A 16,128-nucleotide genomic window follows, 5' to 3' on the forward strand; every position below is an offset into this window, starting at 1 on the left:
GGGCAGTACCTGGGTGCACACCTTGGACAACTATTTAGCCGGCTAATTCAATTAGTGGCGGCGACATTCACGTGCAAGAGCAAAAAAGCAGAGACACAGGTGGCCAAAGCGCCAGGTGAAAGGGAAACTGCCAACGCGAGTGAAAGTCAGCTGATTGACAGACTAATTATGCATCTTATTATTCGTATTTACAAAATATATTTATATGTATTCCAAATGGATGGAGATTGCTAAACTAAGCATTGCATTTACACACGTTTATTGATGTTTGCCCTATTGCGCATGTTATGTTTTTCTTTAATACTGATTTTTGTGTGTGTCTTAAGAGTTTTTTTTAGATTGAAGAAAAGTCTTTTCTTATGCGTGTGGCTGAGGCTGCCGTTCCCGTTCCACGTCCACTTCCTTGTTATTTCCCTCAATTGCATATGCTAATCCATTCCTCCACGTGGCACTCCTCGCACTCCACATTACAGCACCATTGAAATTTACAGTGACACCGCTCCGCCCTCCGCTGGATGACTTGGCTGTGGCCACGCCCACAGCACAGGGAGGTGCATCCGTCGCTGGTCGTCGTGTTCCGGTTGCACTTCCGTCCCACGGTGCCTGTGGATAAATATGAGATCAATTAAAGCATTTAAATGCATTTAATTTGTTTATTTATTAAGTACAGAAAAATAACCGAAACAAAATAATTATATTCTATTTCAAAAAGGATTTTTACTGTTACTAAATTTATCCCGGTTTATCCTTAACTCTGAATTTTAGAATGTAGCGAATTTTAATCTCTACTCTAAAGGTATAAAATTATAAAAACAATTTGCAGTACACCAACATTTAAAGAACTTTTTATTATTTATTATCTGTTTTGAAATATTAAAAAAATATGGGAAAATTCAACTATTTTATTTTGAGCATAAAGCAAATTCTTAAATTTCGAATTTTGTAGAAATTTTAATTGCAATTCCAAGGGTGTAACATAAAAAATATTTAAAGTAAAACATTGTTTAAGGAACTTTTATTAGCTTATCTGTTACATTTTATGAGCTTTAATTCTGTATTGTAACACTATTTTACCAATTTCTTTTCCATTAAATACATAAACACCGCGATTAAATCACATTTAATTCCTCCCACTAGAGGACAAGCTATTAAAAGGCCATAAATAAACTGTTAAACTAAAGCATAAACAAAGTATCATAATTGTTTGGCCGACGATAATTGCCAACGTTAATTGCCATCATTTGCCTAGACACGACACCGGACACGGGCACATGAATCAAAACGCCCGATGGGCTGGTCCCCAGTTCACTGGAGCTCGGAGCATTCAGCTGGAGCTGGAGCTACCGGGCTAAGCCGACGATTAATTATAAATTTGCGTCGTAATTAACACTTTTAAACTGCTGACAGTCGCCGGCGCAGCAGCGGCTTTTGATAATTTGCAAATGTGTCAACAGCAAAATGGCTAACGAAAATTGCAAGTGGCAGTTAGACGTCGATTTTGTTGTGAACGTGCCGCAGCTCCGACCGATCCCCAAATGAGGGGAGAATCAAGAGGGGTATCAAGGGGCTAAAATTACACCCATGGAAATTTTCTTGGTGTGCATACCATATTGTGTTCGGAAAAATTTAAGTTTAAGTTTAATTAAAATTTTCTAAAGTTAATATCACAGTAAAAAAAACGTTGGTTAATAGGAACAAAATCGTCGTCACATTAATAAATCAAATTGTACTTACAAAATATAAATAATCAAACTTAAAACCCCCTCGATTTTTCTCCGCCCCTGCCTTATACAATTTAACTTAAGCTGATCCAATCCAATCCAATCCGATCCAAACTGAGCTAAGCTAAACTGAGCTGCTGTGCGCATGCGTCGTTGGCGCATTTTTTTCGTGAATTATGTGGCATGTTTGGTAGCCCGTTTAAAAAACATTTTTGGTTTTTTTGCATTTGCGGTTACTGTTGTTGTTCATTTGCATTTGTGATTTATTTATTAGAGGCAAATCAAATTTATCGCTCGAATCGTATCGGTAAATCATTTTTAATTAGTTGCAGCGAATTTCCTAGCGACAAAAAAAGTAGTAAATTTACTTGGGTAATGGATTCTTCTAATAAGAACTTGAAATGATAAGAGGCTTAAGTTGTAAGTAAAAATTTTAAGAATTTCCATATGTAGGAATATAATTTTAAATAATTTATGTTATTTTTTGAACTTTTAATATTCCTTTATGTTTCACTAATTCTAAAATGTTCAGGGCTATTTAATTTGTATTTCAAAAATTGTTTGTATTAATTTTTGATTTTAAATTTTAAACAAATTTTGTAAAAAGAATGAAGATAAAGAAACTAATTTTATTTGGGTTCCCAAATATTTCAAATAGCTATGAACACTCACCCTGTATATCAGCTCCCAAATCCCGCTCACAAAAGTTTGGCGAGCGCTGATAGTAAAACAACGAGGTCTCCAGTTTGCGGGCCATTCTTGCGGCATTCTTATCGGCGCTCGGTTGCCGCGTGCCCCGCTCCACTCCGAGATCGTCATGCCGCCGCGTCTCAGAATCACCAGTTCCGCCGCCATCGTGACTCCCAGATGCATCCGTGGTATCTAGATCGGATGACGAGGATCCCGAGCCACTGGCCCCATTCGATTTCTTATTGCGCGCTCTTTTCAAAACAACCACGGGCTCCCCGTTGCCCAGATTCGATTGATCCACGAGAATGGCCTTGCGAAACGAGTGCTTTAGAACCTTGCCCACGATGTGGAAGTCGGGGGCGGACTTCCAGCAGGTCTTCAGCTGGCAGCTGCCGGACATTCCATGGCACTTGCAGCGGAACTCCATGTTGTTGGAGACGGCCTAGAAAAGTGTAGCGTAGTGCAAAAATATATTATTTAAATCTAATCCAAACTTTTAAGGGCTTAAAATCGCCAATAAACTAATTTCAAAACTTGTACTTTTTATCTAAACCAAAAAGAACTAAAAAAAAATCTTAAAAATTAATTGATGAAGAAAATATTTTTTTTTTAATTTTATAAATATTAAAAGAGCATAATAAATAAATTGAACTACAAATTTATTTATGTTTAAGAATTCTAGGTTTTTTAATATTATTTTAAAATAATAAAATACTAGATTATGTTTTTGTTATATCATACAGTATTAATTTAACTCCTTTAAAATGTCATAAGTTTCACGTTGTATTAAAAAATATCTAAAGAATATAATTTATTTTTTAAATAATGATAAACTCACTATCCTGCCGGCGTGATTGTTGTGCAGATTGATCTTCGACTGGATGTCGCCGGCCTTCTCGCGGCAGTCGAGGAACAGCTTGGAGTACTCGACCCCGAAGTCCATGTTGTGGGAGCAGCCGCCCCACTTCCAGCGACTGGCGATCTTGGAGCGCTCGTACTTCTTCTCCTCCTCGGGCGTTAGAATCTGGTTCGTCTCCAAGTACTGGAGGAACTGCTTCTTCTCCTTGTCGAGCGACTGGCGCAGGTTCTTGTTGAGCGTTTTGCGGTTGATGGTCGGGTCGCAGCCGCAGGACATCAAACGACCTTGACTGCAGGCACGGGCCACACTGTGGGCCACCCCGGCGGCCGATATGGCAAAGGCGAACGCACTCTCCCGGTAGCCTAAAACGTAAAGAAATGCGATGAGTGGTGTATCTTTGGAATCGGTTTTAGGATCATCGAAATGGCCCCTGGGAATCATTGGCCACTACTGGCAATTTATGCGGTGTTATTTTTAACGCTGCATTCGAAGCAGTCGCCGCCCTGGGAATTCAGCGGCATTTCAGCTTTGACAACAGCTCAAAGCACTGAGACTGTGGCAAGACCATTTTTAATGATGCAGTCCACACCCACCCAAGGCTGGGATACACTCAAAAAAACACTGAACACCAATAGCTTACAGGTAACGAAATCATACAGAGAAAATACAACTTAAGACCTATATACTATTGGCCCAGAAAAGTATTAATAAATACATTTCAATCCGTCAAAAGTTCATAAATACGATAATGTTTTATATTCTTTAGATTTATTTTTATATTCGATGTACAGTATTTTTTGCACTATTATCATTACTTTTAAGAAAAGATTAAATATAGAATTTCACTGCTAAAATGTAGATTAATATTATCAAGATGGTATATCAACATCAATACCCAAGCCCAATTAAATTACATTAATTTTATGCTATTAAGATTGTGTCGAGTATAATATTCTGATTATAATTCTTCTGGTGACTGAAACCAAACTATCAAAATAATCCTTTGGCCTACAACTTGTGTCAGTGTAGTATTTGAAATGCCTTATGCAGCGCTGGCAGCTGTCAAATGGCTGTCAAAAATGCTGACGTTAATCATGGTCGACATGGCCGTGAGTGGCCCAAAGTTGGCAACATTTGTCAAACGATTGACATGCAAATGGTCAGCGCCACTTTGCATAAAAGCCAAACGCAGAGAGAGATCTCTGATCTCCGAATCGGCGACAATGCGAGTACATATGTCAGTGTGACAGCCTTGCATCATTCTGGGGTCGCGGATCCGAAGTCCGGACAGCCCGCTCCTTAGAGCCCCAGTCGCAGCCCCTGTCAAGCAATCAGTCAGTCAGTCAAGTTGGCCAGTCCGTCACTCAGGATGCGCACGAATGCAAATGTCAATGTTGTGACAAGTTGTCGTACAGATCGGGGGTTCCAGCGATCCAACCGGCGATCGATTGCACTGCAAGTGCAATGGAAAATTGTGTGTGTAGCGCGCATTTGATTGACGATTAAGACGCCATCAATCAAGGCATCAGCGAACAGTAGCCCCAGCCCACTCCGCATTCTCCACTCCCGCTTTTCACTGATCACTGATCGCTGATCGGTGATCGGCGATCGCGGACTTGATTTATGCACGCTTTGTTTGTCTGGCCGTCCCCTCTCGGGCCATTTGCAAATCCAAATCACATCATTGGCAACAGTTACATTTGACAATGCCTTGGGGTCTCTCGATCTACCGATCTACCGATCTCGCGATCTCTCACCGCCTTGCGCATAAATTGGCCACAAAGCCGAGATCGGGAGGCCGGCTGACTTGGCTTGGCGACCTGTCTCGATCTCCGCCAGAGTCTGGAGCTCCCGTCCCCTGTCTCCTGTCCCGCGTGTTGCAATCCCAAGTAATTGTTTGCGACATACGTCGCTCGCTTGTTGTCACAAGTCCAGGTCCAGAGAAGCCCAAGAGAAACACGAGAGAGAGAGAAAGAGAGGTCCTCGGATAAAGCTCGATCTTAAATCGCACACTAAAATATACATTTCTTAAGTGTATTAAAAGTTATAATACTGTCTGATGGATAAGAATCATTTTTAAATCTGAAATATTAGCAGATATTTTAAGAGATTATTGAATTCTGGTTGATGGTTAAAAAGAAATCTGAAATTATCTGTAAAACCATTTTGAATACTTTAGTTTTGAAAACTTTTTCATAATTTGCAAGCAATAAAGACCAAGTCAAAGATACTATTCTCTTAATATATCTTTAAAGGTTCCAATTTCAGGCAACTAGAAAAATATTAATGATTTTAATAAAACTTATTTGAAAAGTTTTTTTAATAATTTTTCTGTGTCATTAAATTAATAATTGGAACTTCTGTGAATTCAACATTAAATAATAAGTTACAAAAATTTAGAGCAAAAGCATTTTAATTTTTATGGACCTTAGATGAAATGTGACTACTGTGAATATTGTCGTTCATTTTTATCATTTATCCCCTTGACTTCCATTTCAATATTATATTTTTTAATTTTCAATATTCTATTAATTTTCTTAATAATATATATTAAAAGAAAAGACAATTTTTTATAAACCGCACAGAGGAATTTACAAATAATTTTGATAAGTAAAATGAAGCGAATAAAGCAATTTTTACTAACTGCGCCGATCTCTGTAGCTTCTTTTTAAGTGTAGGTAATCCTTTTACTACTCTTTAGCTGCAGCCTTTAGAAGGGGTCTCCTCCCCCTTCGGCCGCTCCAGTTGATTGACAATAATGCATGGTAGCAGCGGCAGCAGCCGTAGCAGCAACCCAATCCAAGATCAGCGATCTGCAACGACGACGTTGCGACGATCGACGATCGACGATCGACGATCGACGAGTTCCATAAGTTATAGTAGATGTATGCAAAATAGTTGACCTGTCCGTGCGCCGTTTCGATTGTCAGTCATTGTGCGACTCGGCGACCGGGCGACTTGATTTGTTTCGTTTCACTTGGTCGCCCCATCGTTGGCCCCCGATCTTGAGGTCCCATGTCCACCGTCCAATGTCCAATGTCCACCATCCACCGTCCATCGAATCGATCCCTGACTTTGTGGCTGCCTTTCTGCCCTTATAAGTCGTCTTCTCTGGCCGCGATCGTTGCACGCGTTGCTGTTGGCCTGTCAATATTGACTCTCGTTATGTGCAGTTCCTTCCTTATTTAATGGACGCACGAACGGACCGGGTTGACAAACGGACAGCGGACTGACCGACGGACGGACGATCCTCAGACATGTCAGTGACATAAGCTTGGGTTTACCATATTGGCTGAAGGCTAGTCGAGAGTTACTTGGAAGTGCTGCTGCTTTTGCTTTAGCTGCTGCTGCTGGTGTGGCATGCATTTGGAGATTTATGGTTCGGCATTGTCTTTTCGGCAATGTTGTTAACTTTAACCCGCCGGCTTGGCATTTGCCTCGATCCGCCCAAATGCCTCCGAGGGCAAATAATATGCACAGCGTTTGCTGTAATGGAATAATTTGCGAATGGTAGAGTGTCCAATTTCGTCACTATATTTAATTTCTGGTTTTGAATTTTAAACCACTTTATATTTCAGTTCTATGATCTAAGTTCGTGTTTTTAAAATATTTATATTTATTTAATAGGCGAGTAGTACTGTGTAAGAAAGAGGAACAAAAAAGCGCATTTGTTAATCCATAAAAAATCGAATAAAAAAAAAAATTCATTGCTTGATTATTTTATTTTAATCGAACGGGTTAACTATTTCGGCTCCACACATTTAGTCTGATTAGGAAACAAGAATGGTGATGATAATCACATCAGAGGAATGACAATGACAATGTTGCGACTCTGTCCGTGTCCACATCCAAGTCCGATTCCGATTCCAATACCACATCCCATATCCCATATCCATTCCCAGGACTGTCCTGTCCTGTCTTCTCCGCTCCAAAAAGCATTCGTTTGTCTCGGCTGCTCGTTGTCAGTGGATGCGGCAGCATCCGTCAACGGAGATAACAATTTTTTAAATTGAAATTGAATGAAGTGGTTTGCTTACAATATAATTTATACGATGAATGCAAATAAATTACGCCGTACGAAAGACGAGAACGAGATGAGACTGAGGCTGAAACTGAGGCCCCTGGCCTTTCCCTTTTAGCTTCTGTTTGTTGCCGTTGTTGTCGCCTGTCGCATTGAAATTTGTGAGAAATCTCCCGAACATCTCCGGCTATATATCGTTTGCATCTGGATTGCAGTGCCGCCATTTTGCCCATTTCCATTGTGTTTTTTCCTTGGACGCTGCTCCATGGCCATCCTTTCCCCCTTTTTTGGCATTTTTACAGCAATCGTATGATGCATAATTTAACTAATGAAGCATTCTGGTTAAACCACTGGACTTATTCCCATTGGACGGCTCAAGTGTTTGGCCAAATTAGTGGGTAATTGAGAACGGATTTATTTCTTTGAATTGCATTTACATTTTAATGAGTTTGATATTAAGTTCAAAACGTATGTAACGTAGAATGTAAGAAATAGTTTCTTTGCTTTAAACTTACATATTTAAAGGTAAACATAAATTGTAATTTATTAAAATATATATTTAATATTTAAAAGATCTTTTTTAGATTATTGTTTGTTTATTTATCCAACCTCTAAAATTTATTTCTTTCACAAACCATTCCCAATTACTTTCAGAGATTCGTGCCTTTTTGAATAAAAATAAAAGCCCTAGTGATAATAGCTTCCCATCCCCATTTGTATCATGACTCATAACAGTAGTCAACGGGAAAATAAGAAGCTTGCCAGTTTGCAGAAAAGCCGAGATCGGCGCCTGTGATCAGAGATACCGCTACTTGTTGGCCCGGCCAACAAAAGGGGCTTAGAATGCGGTTCCTCTTTGTTGCATTTAGATGGGCCAGGGAGAGTGTGTGATCTATCCGTCATAAGGCACACGCCGCGTGGGTTTCCAAACGGATCGGCGGATTGGGTAACACAATGCCCCCCGGACAGATTAAGATATCAAAGTCAAAGTTCGCATAGCCGCCGTTTTCGCGATGCGATGCACCGGACTGTGACAAAACGGTGGGTCCCAGTCCTCAGAACAAGGTCCACTCAACACTCTTAGTCGGCCACATAGAAATTTGATCTAGTCCGGGTGAAACGAGTACACAGGTAAAAAAATGTTATTATAATATTCGTGAAAATTCTTTTAAACAATTTACTTAGCTATAATGCAAAACTTAAACTTTGTCCTATTATTTAATAAAATATTTAATTATAAGTTTAAGGAGTATCTTTAGAGGCAATGTGAAATAATATTTGAAAAATACTTTTTCCGACCTCATTTGATACACTCAAAAAAAAATTTTAGAAAATCGCCTATGGATTTGCTTTACTGGCGATTTTTTTCTATATTTCTGGAATATTTCTTGAATTTAATGAATTTTGATTAATTGGAAGAAAATTTTCTTTACCAGTAGAAAATTTTTTTATTTTAAAGAAAAAAATCGCCAGTGAAGCAAATCCATAGGCGATTTTCTAAAATTCAGGGCGATTCATTTTCTGAGTGTAGGTTAAAAATGTATTCATATCATCATATTTAGTTTTAATTGCTTAAAAACGGATAAAAAAGATTTCTCTAAAAATGTACCTCTAAAATTGTTTCCTGTGTGGGAGCATTAGAAGCTGGGATTGTGTTGCTGCTGTGGCTTTTGTGTCATGTCGTGTCTAATAATGCGACGGTTAATAGCTTCGGACATTGTCTGCTTGACCAAACGTCTCCGCTATGGGCAATTTTAATTAGACTCTTTTCCTAGCGGTTTTCGTGTGGGCCGCCAATGTTTTCCTCCTCCCGATCCCCACCGCGCAACCCCTGGCTTTTCCGAACCGCAAAACTCGTTGACAGTTGGCGGACTTTAGTTGGCGACCCAAGCCGGTCATAAAGCGATTTTGTTTGCGTGAAAGCTGAGCCACGCTTACTGCACATTTTAGTGTCAGCTTAATGGCTTTGGGCCACGGCTACCTCTGCCAACCTGGCAACCTGAACCTGGGAAACTCTCGGCCAACTCACCTTTCTTCAGCAAACTGGAGGCATGCGGATTGCGGCTCTTTGTGCTCAGCGACGAACAGTTCCAGCGATGCCATTGAAACTGTTAGGGGAATGCAAGCAAAATAGGCGAATTTTAATGGTATTCAAATGCTAAGAAGATCATTTGGATATAGGGAAACTAGCTCCATTGCTCAGAGATTTTTTTACTTTCACTATTTTTTCGGAAATAATAATGTACAGATAAAAAAGTGTATTTACAAAAAAAAAACAGTTTCAAATTCAAAAATATTAAAAATTAAATAATCCATTATTTTATAAAGTAAGTTCTCTCAATGTAATCATGTTTAACCAAATGTTTCTTAATATATTTGATATAACGTGCTATTATTTTAATTGTTAGATTTTTGAAAGCTTAAAATCTTTTCATATAATTCCGGCAAATTTTTAAAATCAATTTTCCCACCTGTATTTGGCATTCACGAATGGCCATGTCGAGTCCTTCGAGAGCTGCTGCCGTCACATCACTGGCCTTGTAGCAGAGCTCCACTTGATCCTTGGTCAATCCAGGCACTGAGCGGCAGGTGGCACGACCATCCGGCAAACCATAGAGCCTGCAAAGATTAAATTAGCCAAGAATCTTAATGAAATGTGCCCCTAAGCGATGGGAATATTTTAAATAGCTTGCTCTTAGAATTTTAAATCCAATTAAAATTTGATTACAGCTACCGACCGCAGTTGGAAATAAATGCTCCGAAAAAACTGAACCCAACAATTCGAAAACCGTAATTAACCTTGAGTGGCTGGCACAAACCGCAGAAGAAACCCAAAATAACAGAAAAAAACAAGTCTAAACTAATTAAATTTCATTTTGTTTTCGTTTCTCTAGATGTGAAATTACATTTGCTTTTATTTCAGCTAAGATTTAATCGAGCCATGTATCCACAGCAAAGCGGTTTGAGACAGAAGCTAAATATAATTTTGGTTACCATGTTTGTTATATATCTTGTCAAGAAATTGTTGGGCGATGAATCATTTGGCTCTGCAGTAGCCGAAAAAATGTTGTAGACTAAGATCTTGAGATTCTTAACCCCACAGAACTACCATAACTATTTGAGAAAAAAAGTTGTTATTCTCTTAAAATTACAACTGAATACTTTCTTTGAATTGAAACTTTTAACATTGTTTATTTACATTTTATTCTACTGTGTTTAACAATTATATCCCATAATTTCCCATGTACGCTAAGAGGGTTAACCGATTCGCTCCCGACTGAACCCATTTAAGATCGGTCCGTGGCATTCAAGGTCAGCTAAGTTGAGTTAAGCTGAGCCGAGGTGTTCAGATCTTTAGCCAGAGATACAGATACGGGTTTTTTTTTGATTTTTTTCCCGGGGTAGTATGTGAGTGAGTGCCAGTTGACGTTGAACAACTTCATCTGACTTTAGCTATAGGTCTAAACTTCAGCTGACGATGGGGTAAAGTTGTTGCCACATCGCGACTTGCATCGCCATGGAATCGCGTTGAAATCGCGTTGATCTACGACACGCAGCGAGGAATACCGGGCGTATACGTGATGTGCGTCTGGCGTCTGCAGCTAAAAATCGTTGGTAAATATATATTTTCTTAATGCCCAGACTCACTATCTGCTGCTTCTTCTTCGCGGGGTTAATTGTGGCACGTCGCGTGTAGGAAAAAAAAGGAAAAACAAAAATGCCTCAAATGTATAAACGTGCCATTTTCACACACGTCTCTTTGTTGCAAAGAGCGAAGATTTAGAGATCCTCATATCGGCATTGCGCCTCATTTGTATGCCAATCGCGTTCCGTCGTAACTGCAGTCGTTGATTTAGCCAGCAGATCAGCAGATGGCCAGATCCGCACAGCAGGTTCAAATAATTTAGGAAATTTGTCGCTTTAAATGCTGAATTTGCATGTCGAATTACTGCAGGTCCCTCAATTTGGCTCAAGCTAACAGCTTTCAAGGGTAAGTTATATTTACTAACTTAGTAACTACCTTTCCTGCACTTAGAAACAGTCATGAACTTTAACTTCATCATTTTATCTTAATAGCAAACAAACAAAATTAGAATCTAATAAAGAAGCCATTTGACAACAGTTACTTCTTTCCCCCAGTCCCCGGTATCATTATTTTTTAATCGAAGCTACAAAACTGCGATTTAAACGAGTAAAAGAAATATCAAGCCGAAAAAAAGGGGATAAAAGAACCTGAACAACCTCTTGGGCAAAATGCATTTTAATTGGCTGACGTTTCTGCGATACGAATGCGAATATGCAATGCGGGCCAGACATCTCGCCAGATAAAGAATTTAAACTGATGCACATTTTGTTAACAGCTTTATAAAGCATATGGCTTTTAGTTACCATTGCCATTTGCCGACTTCAATAAAACTGATAAGCGAACGTAAAGAGGGAAAGAGCAGTGCACTGTGAGAAAAAAAGATTTTTTTTTAAACCCACAATTGAATAAAAAAATTTAGATTAGACTTAGATTTTAGATTTAGATAGAATAAAATGTATTTGTAGTTTGTTTACTCAAGAGATTTATACAATTTTTACTTTGTTTCTTTACTGCTAAATAAAAAATATTTCTTAAGTAAGAAGTATAAATCCTAACTTATAAAATGATTCATAAAAACCAAATCTTGCAAAAAAGTATATTTGTTTTTGACCTGGTTTTAAATTATTTTCTGTGCACTGCAAGAGCCTGAACCGCCGGTTTTTAGGCCTCTGAGTCATGTTTTTGAAGCCAGTTCAGTTCCCAGATTCCTCGTTTGCGTATTTCACGCGATGCGATAGCAATGCAATTGATTCGCTTATAAAATTTATCGATCGTTGTTCCCGCGAAGAGGAGCGAAGACGTTTGCTTATCAGGCCCGAAGAAGAGTGTTGGGGCCAAGATAAAAGCCGGCAACTGGCCAGCTCTAAATTTAATTTCGATTTTCATAACCGCTGCAGTCCTTTCTCACGCTCGATGATTCTGGAGTTCTATTGAAATGCCATAAAAAGATTGAGGCTTTAATAGGCGCCGCCACAGCCAGACTTTTTCCCTGTTTCATTTTTTTGTATTTTTATATGTATATCTTATATTTTTTGTCTGGTCTGTCAAACGGTAGCCCGTGCATAAATCAAGGATTTCTGCTGCCTTCGGCTTATGCCTTCAGCGAACTATATACACAATCTTTGTTATTCAGCTAGCCTAAGCCAGTTAGGCATAACAATGTTTCCCACACAGCGATAGATACAGACGGATAGCCGGAGATTGAAGCATTTCAGACGGGGCAGATAACTTTGGTGGAGACATTCCTGAACAGTTTGTTTCGACTGGGAGGGGGGATTGGATTCGGGCGACCACAGCAACAGCTAGGAATGTCTTTGATCCAATCCGGCCGTACAGGGTGATCCGGCATAAAAATATTTCATTTCCATACACATCGAGGAACATTTTTGGCAGTTAAATACAAAAAAGTATGTATCAGAAAAATATCTTTGAAAAATAATTTTGATATCAGTTTACTTTCAAAGTAACTCGAATTGCTCTTATGTTAACTTAAATAATGTTAAATTGTAAGTAAAAAATAAACCATAAAGTTTTTAATCCTAGTGTTTCGTTATTTATTTGTTGTGTTTAAACTTGATTAAAAAATAAATCCCATTTCTAAAAATACATTTCTAATTTCTTAGTAGATAGGAACTACTTTTTAAAGAGTCTTAATAGAAATGAATGAACAGTAAATGAAATGAAATGAAATCAATGTATACTTCTGTATTAAATTAAATTTAAAAAAATTGAAATCAAATATTAGATTAAAAATTTAAGAAGGAAAAGCCATCAAGGCATAGGTTGCATTGATTTTCACACAATGCTTGCTGGCGGAAGCGACTGGCAAATTGGCAGCTTGTGGTTCATAAATAAATTCACTTGAAGTTGGAGGTGTTGATGCGAAAAAAAAACACCTGAAGAACCCTTGAACGTGTGAAATCTGCTGCAGTGCTGGCTCACCTGTGCGCAGGTGTGTGGTGGGTGTGTGTTGTGTGTGCACCCAATTAAGCTGCAAAGTGCAGAACTGGCGACCCGGAGGCGTGGCACTTCGACAATTCATTTGCATTTCAAACGGGCGAAATTGTGGCGCACCATGGACGTGGATGTGTATGCCTCATTATGCGTTGCAATTATGACGTTGCAACTACAAGGATGACGAAGGCAGTGAAGAACGAGAGGAGCAGGAGCAGCAACAACACCAGCGAATTGCAGGCTGCACTTCAGTTGCAACATCGCTGCATTGCTGCACTGCTGCAGTCTCAACAAGCAGGGCAAAAAAGTATGTTGACAACCCCAAGGAAGAGGAAAGGTTGAAAGTTAACTTGGGACTCGAAGAATGCAACACCCTTACGCATCGGATCTTTAAAATCTATTATTATAATTAGAGTTAGTTAAAAGAAAAATTTTATTTTGATTTGTTTATGTAGTGATAATGGTTAAAGTCAAAAATTAAAATAAAAAATATTTATTAATCTATCTGTTATAAATTAATGTTTTAATTAATCTTTCTAACTATTTGAACAAAATCTGGGATGACCATTAACTAATATGGTAAATAAATAAAAAAATGGTAAATATTTTTTTAATATCCATTTTTATATTTTGTGCTTTTAAAAAATTTTTTTTTTGGTCCTTAGTAATATTAATATTAAAGTTAAGTACCCCCAGAAAGTGTATGACAACAACGAGAGTAACGAGATTAACAAGCTGCAACTACTAGGCGAGGCAACCAGTCAGGCAAGGCGAAGTAATGCAACCAGCCTCCATCCCTGCTCCCCTGCTTCCTGATCCATGCACCCTGTTCCCAGCTCCGCCTCACTGCGCACATGGAAAATCGAGAGCCTGGCCAGAAGAATCAGATTGACAAGCGAACCAGGCGCATTATAAAACTTGAGTACCAGGGACCACCCTGCAATTGGAATCAGCTCAATTGTGTGTAGGCCCCCGTGGTTCAGCAACTGCGAACATTGGAGGGGATTCCAATCCCGATTCCCATCCAGGTACAGAGACTGCTATCCCAACTCCAATCAGCCACTGCCGATGAAGCGGCCACGGGAGCCGTTGGCAATTTTATTTGTGGCAACCGGCCGCCTTCTAAAATGGCGGTCGTTGTTTGGCCTGGTCTAACTTGTAAGTTGCCATTTTTGTTTGCATGGCCGCCAAATAGGTTTGTTGTCAAAGAATAATTTGACTAAATCAAATCATCGAAATGAAATAGTTTCGTTTTACATTTTTTACAGTTTAAGTGAATTTAGATAATTGTATTTAAATTATTTTATTCGACCGTATTTGAAGGGTTTTGTTTTTTTGCAACTTTAGAATTAATAATTAAATTTTTAAAAATTATTCTTTGTAAATTTACTTTAACAGCAATTATAAATTTAAATATGAAAAATATCACCATTAATGCTTTCTTGCTTACAGGAACTTATTTTACACTACAGTACTCATTTTACACTAATAAATTCAAATCAATAACTGCAGTTTTGTGTTTGAAACTTTTCTTAATTTAATGCGCGAGTGAGAAATCCCCAATTTCAAGAGAGAAATAAATGGAAATGTGGTATTCAAAAAGTTAGTTCTGAAAACCTCTTTACACCACCAAATCCTGAATTATACTCATATACTCATTTCGGTTGGCTCTCAATACCGTAAACCTTATTCACTCATTTCCATAAGACCTTCTCATTTAAATTAAACAATTAAAACCTTTCCATTTCCTTTACCCAAAAACCGTCCGTGAAGGTGAAAACAGCCTGCTTCCCACCGTGTAATTCCCACAACCGCAACAATCTCATGTTAATCGGGCACAATTAGGTTAGCTTAATTTCCCTAGCCTATCACTAGATCAATATTAATTATGCCAACACCTTCGGCCGACAGCTGTTTCTCCGGCTAACTCGGGCGATTGATTAATCTGTTGTCGCTGTTGTTGCTTGTCGTTTAATTAATTAACTCGCCAACAGGCCGCCACATAAAACACGGCGTAATGAGCCCGACTCGAAGTTAATTTGCTGACAGGCCTTTTGCAGTGCGGAGTTTTGCTTTACATACTCGCGAATGGTGACGGGCTATTTGGTCTTAGGATAGAATAGCCGCCGAATGGTTCGGCTGGTACTTACCAGCGTGTGCAGCAGGCCAAGATAATCACAACAATTAAATGCAAATTGCAATGGCGCGATGTTGCCGGTGTGGCAACCAGGTTGTTGCTGCTGCTTCCTGCTTCTTGTTGCTGCTGCTGTTGGTGTTGCTCGTGGCCTTTTGATGTTGCTCGCCACGCAGTCATCGCTCGGCTTTGATTTGCATAAATTTTCATACAATTGCGGCCAAATGTTTAATTGCACAGCATTTTCGTTAATCAATTTATCACTTGGCACTGCACTTTTGGTCGTTTGAAGGGGCCAAGCAGCACGAAACATTTTGTAGAGCTCATTTGAAATATTATACGAATTTTTCGTTTGACCTTTCACATGTTTAGGTAATTATGATTTATTTTCAGTTATAGTTGTTTTTACCAATTCACATTTTTTCGATGTATTGTGATTAATCTTGTGTTTCTGAAACATGAAATTAGGAAGAAATATAAATGCAATTTTGTAATATAAAACCATGTTTTTTATTTCCCTTAAATGTAAGGATATTAATAATGTACTAATAGGGCTTTATTATTTATATATATATATATTTTTTTTTAAGAGGTTCTCGCTGTTTCAAATTTAGCGCAAATAAATAAAAAAGTTTTTCTGTAGTTTAATAAGTGTTATAGATA

General features: G+C 38.6%; 1 protein-coding gene across 1 annotated transcript; it reads right to left on the minus strand.

Annotated features, from left to right (window-relative positions):
• Positions 1–25: 25 nt before the first annotated feature.
• Wnt10 (Wnt oncogene analog 10) lies at positions 26–15,908 on the minus strand. Its single transcript, XM_017149154.3, has 6 exons — positions 15,482–15,908; positions 9,763–9,910; positions 9,321–9,399; positions 3,250–3,632; positions 2,394–2,853; positions 26–603 (listed from the first exon to the last, which is right to left on the minus strand). The coding sequence occupies exons 1-6, from the start codon at positions 15,673–15,675 to the stop codon at positions 416–418; spliced, it is 1,452 nt and encodes a 483-aa protein (XP_017004643.2). The 5' UTR covers positions 15,676–15,908; the 3' UTR covers positions 26–415.
• Between the last annotated feature and the right edge of the window lie 220 nt (positions 15,909–16,128).

Source organism: Drosophila takahashii, chromosome 2L, assembly GCF_030179915.1.
Source record: "Drosophila takahashii strain IR98-3 E-12201 chromosome 2L, DtakHiC1v2, whole genome shotgun sequence".
Taxonomy (NCBI): domain Eukaryota; kingdom Metazoa; phylum Arthropoda; class Insecta; order Diptera; family Drosophilidae; genus Drosophila; species Drosophila takahashii.

Coding starts and splice junctions, on each gene's coding strand:
- Wnt10 (XM_017149154.3), bottom strand. CDS start 15,675: ATGAAAATTTATGCAAATCAAAGCCGAGCGATGACTGCGTGGCGAGCA. Junction 9,400..9,762: donor TTCGTGAATGCCAAATACAG/GTGGGAAAATTG, acceptor TTCCCCTAACAG/TTTCAATGGCATCGCTGGAA. Junction 604..2,393: donor TTTGGGAGCTGATATACAGG/GTGAGTGTTCAT, acceptor ATTTATCCACAG/GCACCGTGGGACGGAAGTGC.